The sequence below is a fragment of the Pseudophryne corroboree genome, chromosome 6 (assembly GCF_028390025.1).
Source record: "Pseudophryne corroboree isolate aPseCor3 chromosome 6, aPseCor3.hap2, whole genome shotgun sequence".
Classification (NCBI taxonomy): Eukaryota; Metazoa; Chordata; class Amphibia; order Anura; family Myobatrachidae; genus Pseudophryne; species Pseudophryne corroboree.
In genome coordinates, this window is record NC_086449.1 from 564,751,544 (window position 1) to 564,767,657 (window position 16,114).

Genomic DNA, 16,114 nt, shown 5'->3' on the forward strand with positions numbered 1-16,114 from the left:
GGTTTTAACAGGTCTCTGACCATGTTCTGGAGTTCCTGGGCTTTTTCCACTGGGAGAAAAACCCTCTTTTGTTCCGTGTCCAGAATCATGCCCAAGAAAGATAGCCGAGTCGTTGGAACCAACTGCGACTTTGGAAGATTTAGAATCCAGCCATGCTGCTGCAGCACACTCAGGGAGAGTGACACGCTTTTCAGCAACTAATCTCTCGATCTCGCTTTTATCAGGAGATCGTCCAATTATGGGATAATTGTGACTCCCTGTCGGCGCAGGAGCACCATCATTTCCGCCATTACCTTGGTGAAAATCCTCGGGGCCGTGGAAAGCCCAAACGGCAACGTCTGAAACTGGTAATGACAGTCCTGGACAGCGAATCTCAGGGTTGCCTGATGAGGGGGATATATGGGGACATGAAGGTATGCATGCTTTATGTCTAGAGATACCATAAAATCCCCCCTTCCAAGCTGGAGATAACCGCCCTGAGCGATTCCATCTTGAATTTGAACTTTTTTAAGTACAGGTTTAGGGATTTTAAATTTAGAATGGGTCTGACCGAACCATCCGGTTTCGGGACCACAAATACGGTTGAGTAGTACCCCTTCCCCTGTTGAACTAGGGGAACCTCGACAACCACTTGTTGTTGACACAGTTTTTGAATCGCAGCTAACACTATCTCCCTGTCTGGGGAAGAAGCTGGTAAAGCCGATTTGAAAAAACGGCGAGGAGGCACGTCTTCGAATTCCAGCTTGTAGCCTTGGGATACAATTTCCATTGCCCAAGGATCCACGTTTGACCGAACCCAGACGTGGCTGAAGAGTCGAAGACGTGCCCCCACCGGGGCGGACTCCCCCAGTGGAGTCCCAGCTTCATGCTGTGGATTTAGTAGAAGCCAGGGAGAACTTCTGCTCCTGGGAACTAGCCGTAGCAGGCAGTTTTTTCCCTCTACCCTTACCTCTGGCGAGGAAGGAAGAACCCCGACCTCTTCTGGACCTATGCGATCGAAAGGACTGCATCTGATATTGCGGCGTTTTCTTCTTTTGCTGTGGAGAAACATAAGGTAAAAAGGTAGATTTACCCGCGGCAGCTGTGGAAACCAGGTCTGCGAGACCTTCCCCAAATAAATCCTCACCTTTGTAAGGTAAAACTTCTTCCATATGCTTCTTTGAGTCGGCATCACCCGACCATTGGCGGGTCCACAGGGCTCGCCTAGCAGAAATTGCCATGGCGTTGGCTCTCGAACCTAGCAGACCAACGTCTCCCTGAGCGTCTCTCATATACAAGACTGCGTCTTTTATGTGACCTAAGGTCAATAAAATGGTATCCCTATCTAGGGTATCAAAGTCAGCTGACAAGGTATCAGTCCAAGCTGCTACAGCGCTACAAACCCAAGCCGACGCTATTGCAAGGTCCCTGTATGTGTATAAATTGATTTTAAGGTAGTTTCCTGTCTGCGATCAGCAGGATCCTTGAGGGCTGCTGTGTCTGGAGACGGTAGCGCCACCTTTTTGGACAAGCGCGTTAACGCCTTGTCCACCCTGGGTGAAGATTCCTACCGCAACCTGTCCTTCGCAGGGAAAGGATACGCCATAAGAATTCTTTTGGGAATCTGCAGCTTCTTGTCTGGAGTTTCCCAAGCCTTTTCAAATAACTCGTTCTGCTCATGAGATGGAGGAAAAGTTACCTCAGGGACAGAGGGGTCATCCGTGATATGCAAAACATCTTTTATTGCAATAATCATACAATGAATACTCTTGGCCACCCTTGGGTGTAACCTCGCATCATTGTAGTCGACACTGGAGTCAGAATCCGTGTCGGTATCAGTGTCTGTTATTTGGGACAGGGGACGTTTTTGAGACCCTGAAGGGCCCTGTGACACCGTCAAAGCCATTGATTGACTACCTGTATTATCCCTGGACTCTGCTTTGTCCAATCTCTTATGTAACAAAGCCACATTTGCATTTAAAACATTCAGCATATCCATCCAATCATGTGTCGGCGTTGCTGACGTAGACACCACAATCATCTGCTCCACCTCCTCCTTAGAAGAGCCTTCCGCTTCAGACATGCCGACACACGAGTACCGACACCCCCACACACTCAGGGAGATATCTATATGGAGACAGTTCCCCAATAAGGCCCTTTGGAGAGACAGAGAGAGAGTATGCCAGCACACACCCAGCGCCAACTGACACTGGAAACCAAATTCCCAGAGAAACAGCGCTTTTATACAATTATATAATATACACTCACTGCGCCAATAAAAAGTGCCCCCCCCCCTCTTTTTGTCCTCTGTGATCGTGTTCAGCAGGGGAGAGTCCGGGGAACCAGCTTCTCTGCATGTGCTGTGGAGAAAATGGCGCTGGTTAGTGCTGGAGGATCAAGCCCCGCCCCTACAGCGGCGGGCTTCGGTCCCGCTCAAACAATCAAAAAACCTGGCGGGGGTAAATAATATACTGCCTCCGCAGTATATGTACAGCTGCCAGTGTCCCTTGAGGCTATTCATTGCTGCCCAGGGCGCTCCCCCTGCGCCCTGCACCCTTACAGTGCTCGCTGGTGTGTGTGTGTGTGTGTGTGTGTGTGTGTGTGTGTGGGAGCAATGGCGCTGCGCGTTACCTCACTGAAGAACTGAAGTTTTCTGCCACCTTTGAAGTCTTCTTTCTTCTGCTACTCACCCAGCTTCTATCATCCGGCTCTGTGAGGAGGACGGCGGCGCGGCTCCGGGACGAACGGCGAGGGTGAGACCTGCGTTCCGACCCTCTGGAGCTAATGGTGTCCAGTAGCCTAAGAAGCAGAGCCTATCAGTTAAGTAGGTCTGCTTCTCTCCCCTCAGTCCCACGATCAGGGAGCCTGTTGCCAGCAGTGCTCCCTGAAAATAAAAAACCTAACAAAATTATTTTTTCAGAGAAACTCAGGAGAGCTCCCCTGTAGTGCCTCTAGTCTCCTCTGGGCACAGGATCTAACTGAGGTCTGGAGGAGGGGCATAGAGGGAGGAGCCAGTGCACACCCATTCTAAAGTTCTTTATAGTGCCCATGTCTCCTGCGGAGCCTGTCTATACCCCATGGTCCAAACGGAGTCCCCAGCATCCTCTAGGACGTAAGAGAAATAAGGCTGCCCAGTTTTTGTATGCTACATGCAAAATGATACAGTATTCCACTTGCATGCACAAACATAGCATCTGCACCATACTTGCCACCTTTTATTCTTCTCCCAGAGCGTAGATGGAAATGGCCACAGTGGTGAACGCCGCAGGCAAATCCTCTCATTTGATCTTGCCGCCGCAATGCAGTGTCACAAAACATGGCACTGCGCAGATGGGGTATGGCTTTGATTATGAGATTTGCAGAGTCTCACATCATCACGTGGGATGGAGGAGGGTTCCCTATGATTCTAAAACTCTTTATTGAAAACACAATGTCGGCAAACAGTATAGCGACAGCCACTTCATCTTTGTATACAGCAGCGGTGCTAAAATATGCAAAAGCAGCAGTAGGCATCTGTAGTAGAAAGATGCCCACTCTAGGCTTCTGTGTCCTAAGACGCAGCATCAGATCATCTGGGTGGCCAGGGCACTTAAAACAAGGGAGCCCTGGTGGAAGGGTAGGGGTGGTAAATTAGATTGTACATACCTCCCAACATGACCCATTCAAGGAGGGACAAAATGCTTTCTATCTGAACTTTCCTCTTAATATATGATTGGTGTCACCCGTGTTGAACTATTTAATTGATACAAAAGGTGTTTCAATAGAGGTGATTGCAATCATAACTTGAGAAGGAAATGCAGATAGAGAGAGAACACTTTGTCCCTCCTGGAATGGGTCGTGTTAGGATGTATGGATTGTGTATATTAAATTTAAACCAATGGTGTACTGTAGATTAGATTTAAACTAATACCCCTTTCACACCGCACAAATAACCCGGTATCGACCCGGCATATTGTATGCAGTGTGAAAGGGCCATGGTCAAATTCCCGGGTCGCCTAATCCGGTAATTCAACCCGGGAATAAAGCAGTGTTATTCCCGGGTTGAATACCGGATCAGTGGTAGCGTGAACAGGCTCCCAGGTCGATGCAACCCGGGACCCGTTCACTACATAGGGAAGAGGCGGCGCTGAGATAAGCTCATCTCCCAGCTCCGCCTCCGCCCCCACTGCCAGCTCCACCCCCCACCGCTATGGCAACTGGCCCGGCATATTGCCGGGTTGGGAAGACAGCAGTTAGGTCCAGTGTCGGATCCCACCCGGGAATGACCGTTTCCAATTCCCAGGTGGGATCCGGCATTGGCGTGTGAAAGGGGTACTATAGTTTGCTAATGCCTGGGTACTGTTTATAGCGTCACCCAATTAAAAGACAACTATTTTTCAAAATGTTCTTGTAGTGGAAAAAAAGACAACTTAAACAACCTAAAAAGTACACATAGAAAAATAGAATCGATAATTTATCTTGTCACATGCAAGAATAGCAACAGCCTCTGTACACACTTGAACAGGACTAAGTAGAACTCTCTGTGTGTATCTCTCTCTCTCTGTAGACCCATATTAGATAACAGGTCACACAGGATCCAGACACCCAGGTGAGGAGGAGGAGAAGCTAGGATCCCTGTGTCACTTACAGCTTTCTCCACCCTCCTACCCCTCCTCTGGTTGGAAAGCACCGTCAGTAACTCATGAAACCTTATACTCATGTGACTCTGCCTGCACTGCATACTGGGGGTCATTCCGAGTTGTTCGCTCGCAAGCTGCTTTTAGCAGCTTTGCACACGCTAAGCCGCCGCCTACTGGGAGTGAACCTTAGCTTATCAAAATTGCGAACGAAAGATTCGCAATATTGCGAAAAGACTTCTCTGTGCAGTTTCTGAGTAGCTCGAGACTTACTCTGCCAGTGCGATCAGTTCAGTGCTTGTCGTTCCTGGTTTGACGTCACAAACACACCCAGCGTTCGCCCAGACACTCCTCCGTTTCTCCAGCCACTCCCGCGTTTTTCCCAGAAACGGTAGCGTTTTTTCACACACACCCATAAAACGGACAGTTTCCGCCCAGAAACACCCACTTCCTGTCAATCACATTACGATCACCAGAACGAAGAAAAAACCTCGTAATGCCGTGAGTAAAATTCCTAACTGCATAGCAAATTTACTTGGCGCAGTCGCACTGCGTACATTGCGCATGCGCATTAGCGACTAATCGCTCCGTTGCGAGAAAAAAATAACGAGCGAACAACTCGGAATGACCCCCACTATCCTGCTTGCATTCTGGGTGCCTGGTTCTGCTGCTGCATAAGAGGGAAAGCTAGTGATGTCAGTGTGCTCCGACAGGGGGCCCCCCTGACAAAGGGGAGCCTGGGGTACAGTATGCCCTGTGCTCCCCACTTAATCTGGCTATGGTCATCTGAGTAACCCTCAGGTTTCTCAGGACAACCAGCAAATTCACGTTGCTGGAGCCACTAAAACTGCATCTAAGGACACAGCCACTGGCTTCAGCACACCAGAAAATGTCCCCTTTCTGGAAAGCTGCTTGTCACTGCCTCACCAACACCCCGAAACACCACCACTGGAGCATTGTAAGCAATGCGCAGTGCCACTCCTGCGCATGTGCAAATACAAAAATATAGGGTTTACGTATATATCTGAATTAGGCCCAAAGAACAATGCTTTTATGTAATGTCCATAAGGTTAGCCTTCCTGGGCTGGAACATAGATAAGTAGTCATTGGCATCTATGTATGTGTAGCTTATGCATTTCCACCCAAAATAACTTTATGTTTTGGGTGGAATTAACTTTGAAGTCTCTTCAGTCTATTATGTTTTATTATGCTTACAGCATGCCATTGTCTTCTAGTCTATCTGCTCTATTTTTCTAAAACTGGTGTTTTGTTTTTAACATGAATGCCGGTTTAAATTTTGTAGTTAAACAAGCAAGCTTCGCTTTATGCATTTACGCACCAGGGTCTTCTGTTTACTGTTGGATGTGCTGGTATATTTAAGGTTTTTAGAACAGAGGTTCTCAGACTCGGTCCTCAGGACCCCACACAGTGCATGTTTTGCAGGTAACCCAGCAGGTGCACAGGTGTATTAATTACTCACTGACACATTTTAAAAGGTCCACAGGTGGAATTAATTATTTCACTTGTGATTCTGTGAGGAGACCTGCAAAACATGCACTGTGTAGTTTGAGAACCTGTGTTTTAGAATATGTACCTGTAGCAGGCCAGAGTGTATAAGTACCTAGGCCAATGTGATATCAGTGCTCACTGTATACGTCATTGTGTTTATTTTCTGTGGTAATAATGATGGCATATTTAAATATTATAAACATTGAGTATGATCTGGCTTACCATACTATCCCTTTAAACCGGGACATTCATGAATTACACAGGTTCTCTAGCTCTAGCTGATTAAAACTAGAGATGAGCAGGTTCGGATTTACCCGGATTTACTGGGATTTACCCGGATCTCAAAACGGCATCTTATTAGCTCTCAGATGTCACGTGTTTTGGTTAGCCAATAAGAAAAATCCGGATAAATCCGAACTTGTGTTAGTTCTGGCGTTAAGAACCGAGTAATTATGAACCTGCACATCGCTAATTAAAACCAGGTGAAATGTAGTACTGTTGAGCCATATTCCCCTCCCCCTCCCTATCCCTTTCTTTCCTGTTGTGAGCCCCCCTGCCTTGTTTTTTAACTTTTTTCTTGTATTTCTTTCATATTATTTTTTTGTTATTGTTTTGCAAACTGTGGTTTCACTAAAGTGATTACACTTTTCATACCTCCCAACTGTCCCGATTTTCGCGGGACAGTCCCGTTTTTTGGGGACTGTCCCGCTGTCCCACCCGCGGGCCGCAGTGTCCCGCAGTGGGGGGGGGGCAGTTGGGAGGCTCTATCTGTCGCTGCCCTGCTTAGCAGAGCAGCGGTGAACAGACGCTGTGCGCATGCGCACAGCGTCTATTCACTGAAGTCAGAGGGAGAGGGGGCATGCCAGCGGCTCACAGAGCGCTGGGCATGCCCCCTCAGTGACGAAAACGGGGGCGTGGCTCGCGATAGCGGGTCCTCCCGCGAAGCCACGCCCCTTTAACTTAGGCCACGCCCCTTTTTCGGGAGCGCGCGTGTGTCCCGCTTTCAAAGGGGACAAAGTTGGGAGGTATGCACTTTTTCTTCATGTTCTTTGATTTTATGGTTTGCTGTGATACTATATTACCCCTTTCACATCACCAAAATAACCCCGCTTTTTACCGGGTTGTTGCCGAGTCGACCCGGGTCGAGGTGCAGTGTGAAAGCGCCAAACTGAATATCCCGGGATGTCCAAATCAGTATTTCAACCTTGGTTAAAAGAAGAGTTGAACACGTGTCGGACCCAGATTATTGTGCACTAAAAAGCTACAGTCCCAGGATATTCGACTCACCTCTGAAGATATAGCGCTGATTGGTTGTTTCCAGTTAGCTGAGGTCTGTTTACTGTACTGCACTGTGAGCACATGTGTTGGAAAGCAATCTGCACAGTTCTGCACTCCTTTGGACCAGTTCTGCACTCCTTTGGACCAGTTCTGCACTCCTTTGGACCTAGTTATGCACTCCTTTGGACCTCATTAGCCATGGCAAACTGGAGTGATGAGGAAGTCAGGGAGTTGCTGCGGATCAGGGGTGAAGAGGAAATACGCAGGCAGATAACGGGTACAGTCAGGGATACAATAACATATCACAACATCAGTAAAATGCTTGCAGCATCAGGTTTTATTAGGTCCCAACAGCAGGTGGTCAATAACTTGAAGGCACTCAAGAAACAATATCACAAGGTTAACGACCACAATAGGAACTGGAGTGTTGCTGCCCGCATGGATTGGCAGTATTTTGAGCTGTGTGCCCATGCATTTGGCCATATCGCATTAAGCAGCCCTGTGACATTGTCATCCACTCTGGCTGCCGCTGAAACTAGCCATGCCTGTGCTGCAGAGCCCCTTCCTCCTATAGTGACCCCAGAGGCACAGTCATCTCTGCCACCGTCACCTGCATTGTTTGTGGATGAGCCTACACCCATGGCGGATGATCCACTGCTGATGGAAGAAGAAGCCGGTGTGTTGCCCACAACACAGGTGGCTGAGGGGATACAACCTGAACCTAGTGTGGCCGCAACAACCCCAACATCAACAACCCCAACGCAGCCTTTACGAGGATCATGTAAGTTAACGATTATATATTTTCAACAAAATCTGGACATACACTTTTCTTATTATTTGGCTACTTGTCACCTGATTCCGATGTATATGCCAGAGAAAACGTGTAGAAAGTGGCCAAATAATAAAACATTCAAAAGTAATTGGAGATGAATTACAACTAAAATAATATAAAAAATTATTAATGTTGCAGTGCATGCAGTGTGTAGGTGGGAGGAGACCACAGACACACTTGCTATCATCACTGCAGTTTTTTTATAGCCTCACTGCAATTCACATTTGTTAAGAGATTTTTGATCTCTTGCGCCCACAGTATATACTGTACCGCCATGCAGGAGAAGGCCTAACAAGACAGAACAGGCAGCCAAAGCCATGACGACTGTTCTGTTGGATAAGCTTGAGCAAATGGACGAAGCCATGGCAGCCAGGGAAGATGCTCACATGGACCGTTTCCTGGCAGCAGAACAAGCCATTCAGAACAATTTTTTGGATCATATTACAGACGGGATCAGTACTAAATGCCGCCGGCCGGAATCCCGGCAGTTGAAATCCCGACGCCGGAATCCCGACCACACAATCCCGACAGGGGTGGCGAGCGGAACGCAGCCCCTTGCGGGCTCGCTTCGCTCGCCACGCTGCGGGCACTGTGCCTCGCTACGCTCGGCACACTATTATATTCTCCCTCTATGGGTGTCGTGGACACCCACGGAGGGAGAATATGTCGGGATTGTGGCGGTCGGGATTGTGGCGGTCGGGATTCCGGCGTCGGTATTTCGACCGCCAGAATTCCGGCCGGCGGCATCTTGACCGCATCCCTTACAGACATGCAGGCGGAAAATAACAGAGATGCACGTGAGCGACAGAGGGTAGCCAAAGTCAACGAGGGCACCCACATAATATGCCTCCACAATACAGTCACTCGTATCCCCATTTCAATCCTGCACCGTACCCAGCACCGTATGACTATAGTCATCCCCAACCACCCCCTACAAAGAGGCCGGTAGACTCTAATGCTCTGGTGTATCAAAATTTACCTTAATCTCAAAGGTTTTTATTTATGTTACCTGAGTATTTGCTGACTTGTTGTTGTTCTTATATTTTAGAAAAACCGTAAAACATTAATAATATGGTATATATTAACATAGTATTGTTATTTGGTATTTACAGAGCTTGTTTTTAATAAAGGAAAAAGGTGTCACACCTGTTTTGTAAACCTACTGAAATGTAATTTTTCAACAACAAAAAAACAAAGTGTAAAACACAATAGCAGTTGAACATGGGCACAGAAATTGAATGGCAATAAATATTTTTGGGAACCTATAACAAACTAAAAAACATTTAAACCAACAAAGATGAAAAGTTGCCCATTATTGCAGCCCTAATTTGTTCCGCACTTGCTGCATGGTCACCCAAATATGACTCCGTATCAAGTGCAGGATAGACACATTCAGAGTCCTTTACTGTCCACTCCGGTAGGAATTCCTCCCTCCTAAACACGCAGAGATTATTCAGTATACAGCATGCTGCCACAATGTTAGGCATAATCAAAAGGTTCACATCGTTCCTTTTCAAAAGATAACGCCAACAACCTTTCAACCTGCTGAACGCATTTTCTACAACCATTCTGGCGGAACTTAGGGTGTGAGTATATCTTATCTGGGTTGGGGTCAGCTGACCGTGTTGTGTGAACCCCTTCATCAACTATCTTCTCAAGGGGTAAGCTGCATCCCCAATTATATGGACTGGTACTTCCACTCCATCAACTGTTTTAGAGTTCTAAACAAAGAGTAAAAAAAATACATTAGGAATAGGAGCAGATTCCTCCGTTAGGGGCAGACTGGTGACCACAGAGGGGGTGTTGGCATTTGCGGGTAAGATTAAATAATATTTGGGTGCAATGATGGAATCACGTTCTTTAGGAAACATTACCCCCCTATTTTAATGCTCAGGACATCATAGATATGTATGAACAACAGGGCCAGCTATAATAACATAATAAAAAAAATGAAAATGTACTTACCACCCTAGGGAAAAGCCAGCCACCTTGCTTTTCCTCTGCCAGCCGAAACAGTTCTGAATTGGCAAGTACCCGAGCATTATGTGCCCGTCCAGGCCAACCGATAAATACATCTATGAAGCTGGGAAACAAAAAAAAAATTAGTTCGGAAATGTAGAAAGATAAATGTAAAAAAAAAAATAAAAAAAAAATATTTATGATCCACCACAGCCTGTAAAACTATGGAGTGCCATCCTTTTCGGTTGTAATAATCAGCATGGTTATCGTGAGGGGCTATGATAGGAATGTGGTTACCATCAATTGCACCTGAGCATTGAGGATATCCGTGGGTCTTGAAACCATTTATGGTGTCCTGTAAGCGCTGTCCTTGGGGTAGACAATTAAATCGATGGTATAGGCTTTGCACCAGTGCCCGTGTGACTTCATAAATGATGTTGAACACTGTTGATATGCCCACACCAAATAGGCACGACAGGGTGCGATATTCACCGGGAGTGGCTTACCACCACAATGCTATCGCTAGCCTCCTACTTGGCTCTATGAATGTGCGGAAGTTTGTGGTCTGCCTAGCGAGTGTTGGGATCAATAGATCCAAGAGATAATGGAAGGTCTGCCGTGACATCCTGAAGTGTGACTTCCACTGGATATCCTGAAAATTAAGGATGCTGTGCATGAACGCTTGTCCATGATGCCTTTCTCTGGACCACAATCTTCGGTCAGAAGAGAGGTGGAGGTTCAGGATAGTCGATACCGATTCTGTTATGAGAGATCTCCTCCTATGCAGATATTGTCCCCGCGAAATATCCCTTTCAGACAAAAAATTCAACCTCCTCCGTCTTGTTAAATAGCTGCAGAAGAAGCTGTAATAACCTCTCACAGCCTGAATCCAGCAGCAGTACAGCTGAGACAATCATGAATTCCGGGCTCTGTCCTGTGACATGTGCTTTGTCGGCCATGATTGCTGCACTGTGAGCATTCCCCAGCCCCTCCCTTTCTTGTAGAAAACTGGGAAACCAATCAAGTCCTTTGAAAATGACATCACACTGGTTTTAACATGGGTAACCCCGGTTGAGCAAAAAGACACCAACACGGCAATAACCTGGGAATAACCCAGGTCAATATTGCGATGTGAATGTCTTTTACCCAGGTCGGAGCCGGGTTGGAGCCATGCTCAAATCCCGTTTCTGACCCGGGTTTGCGATGTGAAAGGGGTAATGTGTACCATATCTTATAACCAGTGAATGTTCTGTGTTTAGTACTTGAAATTTAATAGCATTTGTTTAAAAAAAAAAAAAAAAAAATCAGGTAAAATTTAGGCATGTAGTCAGCCTGCCACAGAACCTGTGTAATTCATGAGTGTCGCAGTTTAAGGGATAGTATTGTAAGCCTCACTATGATCTATATATTTTTTATTGGTGTGATGCATTTTTGGTTTTGACCATGGAGAGCTAGCGACAGCATTAGGCAACAAAGAAAGAGTAGTCAGGGGTTGGGTCTATGGCCACAGGTTCCAACCCAGAAGCAAAGTGACCGGGGTAGCTATCTCATTTCTTCTAGCCCTTTGCCAGGACAACTATGGGGGTCATTTCGAGTCAAACTTTTTGCTGTCCGTGCGATCAACTAGACGCCACCTATGGGGGAGGGTTTTTTTTGCATAGCAAGGCTGCGAACGCTTGTGCAGCCCTGCTATGCAAAAAAAAGTTTTGTGTAGAACAAGACCAGGGTAAGAGTTACTTACCCTGTGTGATGAATCCAGCATTGCAGGTCCCGGAATTGACGTCAGACATCCATCCTCCAAACGCCTGGACACGCCTGCGTTTTCCGCACCACTCCCAGAAAACGGTCAGTTGATGCTCCGGAATGCCTTCCTCCTGTCAATCTTCTTGCGATCGCGGCAACGATCGCTTTCTTCGTTCTTCTTGTCGTTGCCCAGCGACGGCCGTCGCTGGGCAACGACGCGCCTGCGCATTGCGGCCGCCGCGCATGCGCAGAACCGACCCGTTTGCACCGCTGCTAAAAACAGCAGCGTGCGAACGGGTCAGAATGACACCCTCTGTCCCTGTGCGCCATTGCAAGTTGGGGTATGATTTTCATAGCACATTTTATATGTGGTTGTTGGTAAATATTCCCCTATATAACGTGTAAGTGGAAACCCAGCAGTTGCTGTCACTTTTCATAAAACTGCAATGAAACAAGTCTCTGTTCCTGCATTGGATTGGAAGGAAATGTAAGTAAGGTTTCTGAGAGCAGTTTTATATCAAGCCTTAGACACACACATTATTATAGTACATTTTATTGTTTCAGATTTTCTGTCGGTGACTTGATTGAATCAGAGAAATACTTAGATGAATGTTTGGATATCAGAAGCAAACTGTACGGCAAGAACCACATTCTCTGTGGAGAGGTCCAGGAGTACATTGCTGACATACAAAGTCATCCGCAAACCAGCAACTAGTAAGGACACTACTGTGGAGTGTTTTATAGAATCTTATTATTTATTAACAATTATTTATATAGTGTATCAGTATTCCCTGTAAGGCATATATAGTGCCTGTACAGGGAATGCTGGTCATTCTCATCAGTCCCTGCGCCAGCAGAGCTTACAATGTGTATTCCCCTAAAACAGAGACACACATACACACTAGGGTTGTTTGTCAGAAGCCAATGAACCCGCTAGGGATGCGTTCGGCTTACTGGCGTTCGGGATGCTGGCAGTCAGAATCCCAACACTGGTCACAATGCCGACGCCAGAATCCCGACTGTCGGCATCCTGAACATATGTATGCCAGGGCTGGTTAGGTTAGGTTTAGGCAGTATAGGGGAGGCAAGGGTTAGGCTGCGGAGGGGGAGGAGCAGTTAGGGTTAGGCTGCGGGGGGGAGGGTTAAAATACTTGCCTAGCAGGTGTCGGGATTCTGTACATCAGGATTCCGCTGTCAGTCATTTGACCACCAGCGTCCCAATCGCCGGCATCCTGTAACCAACCTGCATTCTATATGGTGTGCTGCTTTATTATATAGTGGCTCTTCAACTAAGGTGACGCTTGTTAACTCTGTCTGTGTAAAGGGCAATTGTATTTTAATAATGATTGCCATAATAGGCAGGAGTGACATATCTTATATCACTACTGATCAGTCTTAGCACCATTTAATGACTTATCTAATGCTTGTTCAATGTCCTTGTCTTTTCAGTTCCCAAAGGTTACATGCACTTGAATACTATAAGAGTGTTATAAAAATCAAAGAAGACACTGAAAAATATTCCTCATCCCCGGAAATTAGGCAGAATCTCAGACTAAGTCTCAGCAATACGTTGCTTAAGGCAGGTAATGCTAATGAGGACTATAGAAGACATTATGAATCATGTGACTCTTGGCCTTGTGGCCTCATTAGCATTTATTCTCTGGAAATAATGAAAAACAAGTAACTCTCACCAGAAAATTAATTCTACAGAACACAATGTCCTAAGCAATGCCAGGGCAGAATGTTCTCTTAGGGGTTTGTCTGGCAATCTAGCTGTCAGGGCACAAATCTTAAGAAACCGTATGCAAAATGTAAGTTCTGATAGATTTGGGTTAATCATTTCTGGAGAATGCTACTTATAATTGCTTTGTAATGAATTACAGCATGTTTATTATATCCGTGGCCTTTATTTAAAGTGACTGCTGTAAACCTGAAGGCAAGGATTTACACCCCATAGCCTCACTGTTGCCACCCCTCACCGCACACTCATACAGTATATTACAATATGTGATAAAACCTTAAGGGAGTTTACCAGTGAGCCTTTCCTTACATCAGTAGTAGGGAAATTGATGGAAACACTCTTAAAAGGAAGAGTTGTATCTAGAAATTTCAGGATCCCAAACAGCATGGAGATCATGTCAAACAAACCTTATTGACTTTTTTGACTGTGTGACTAAAGTAATAGATAAAGGTTGGGCCGCAGCTTATCTAGACTTTAGTAAGGCTTTTGACACTGTCCCACATCGCAGACTGCTAAATAAACTCGAAAGCTTGGGATTGGTTAATAAGATGGTTGAATGGATAAGATCTTGGTTGCAGGATAGAAAACAGTTGTTTTAAATGGAGTGCATTCACAGGAGGGAAATGTTACCAGTGGAGTACCTCGGGGATCTGTACTTGGACCAGTGCTTTTTAATATCTTTATTGGTGACATTGCAAATGGCATTAAAGGGAAAGTTTGCCTTTTTGCAGATGACACAAAGGAATGCAACAAGGTAGACACACAAGGAGGGGTAAAACAAATGATTGAGGATCTAGGTACTTGTCCTTTGCTCCGGGCACTGATAACCCAATAGCAACCCTGAATGGCTGTCTAGCTGAGCTACAGGAGTACACAAGTGCCAGTTGGCAGTGACTGAACCCGGATAAAACAGAGGTCCTTATGATAGGACTGCAACATCAAAGGACAAGGCTGCAGCATAGCCAACCAACTGGACTTACACTTGGGGGTATATGCAATTAGCGGCGAATCGCGGCAATTTTTCGCCCGTTTTTTAATTCGACACAATTCGACCGTCGAATTCCGGCAAGTGGGTGCCGGAATTCAACATATTCAATAAAAAACGGATTCGACAGTCCCGCTGTCGAAAAACGGCCGATTTGACGGATTTTGGTCCGATTTTTAAAAAAACGGAAAAAACGGTAAAAAACCCGAAAAAAAAATTGCGTGGGGTCCCCCCTCCAAAGCATAACCAGCCTCAGACTCTTCGAGCCGGTCCTGGTTCTAAAAATCCGGGGGGGGGGGAAATGACAGGGGATCCCCCGTATTTTTAAAACCAGCACCGGGCTCTGCGCCTGGTGCTGGTGCAAAAAATACGGGGGACAAAAAGAGTAGGGGTCCCCCGTATTTTTTACACCAGCATCGGGCTCCACTAGCTGGACAGATAAAGCCACAGCCGGGGGTCACTTTTATACAGCGCCCTGCGGCCGTGGCATTAAATATCCAACTAGTCACCCCTGGCCGGGGTACCCTGGGGGAGTGGGGACCCCTTCAATCAAGGGGTCCCCCCCCCAGCCACCCAAGGGCCAGGGGTGAAGCCCGAGGCTGTCCCCCCCATCCAAGGGCTGCGGATGGGGGGCTGATAGCCTTGAGAAAATTGAAAGAATATTGTTTTTCCAGTAGTACTACAAGTCCCAGCAAGCCTCCCCCGCAAGCTGGTACTTGGAGAACCACAAGTACCAGCATGCGGGAGAAAAACGGGCCCGCTGGTACCTGTAGTTCTACTGGAAAAAAAATACCTAAATAAAAACAGGACACGCACACCGTGATAGTAAAACTATTTCACACATGTCGACACACACATACTTACCTATGTTCACACGCCGACCTCTGTCCACTTGTCCAAGTAGAATCCACGTGTACCTGTGAATAAAATTATACTCACCTGATCCAGTGTCCAGATTATAATCCACGTACTTGGCAAAAAAAAAAACCGAACACCCGGACCAAACGGACTGAAAGGGGTCCCATGTTTACACATGGGACCCCTTTCCCCGAATGCAGAGACCCCACGTGACTGCTGTCACAGAAAGGTCTCTTCAGCCAATCAGCGAGCGCAACGTCCTGGCACTCTGCTGATTGGCTATGCGCGTCTGAGCTGTCAGACAGCGCATCGCAAAGCCTCTCCATTATATTCAATGGTGGGAACTTTGCGGTCAGCGGTGAGGTCACCCGCGGTCAGCCGCTGACCGCGGGTAACCCCACCGCTGACGGCAAAGTTCCCACCATTGAAACTAATGGAGGGAGCTGTGCGATGCGCTGTCTGCCAGCAGACGCGCATACAGCCAATCAGGTGAGTGCCACGAAGTAGCGCTTCCTGATTGGCTGAAGGGACCTTTCTGTGACAGCAGTCACGTGGGGTCCCGGCATTCGTGGAAAGGGGTCCCATGTGTAAACATGGGACCCCTTTCAGTCCGT

The 16,114-nt window shown here is 46.8% G+C and overlaps 1 protein-coding gene across 1 annotated transcript in view; it reads left to right on the top strand.

The window, feature by feature from the left end:
- The window catches only part of LOC134932925 (putative tetratricopeptide repeat protein 41), a 244,185-nt gene that overhangs the window by 219,380 nt on the left and 8,691 nt on the right, over nt 1-16,114 (top strand). The window contains exons 13-14 of the mRNA XM_063927785.1: nt 12,481-12,630; nt 13,366-13,499. Coding sequence (XP_063783855.1) covers nt 12,481-12,630; nt 13,366-13,499 — 284 coding nt within the window. The remainder of the gene's footprint in view (nt 1-12,480; nt 12,631-13,365; nt 13,500-16,114) is intronic.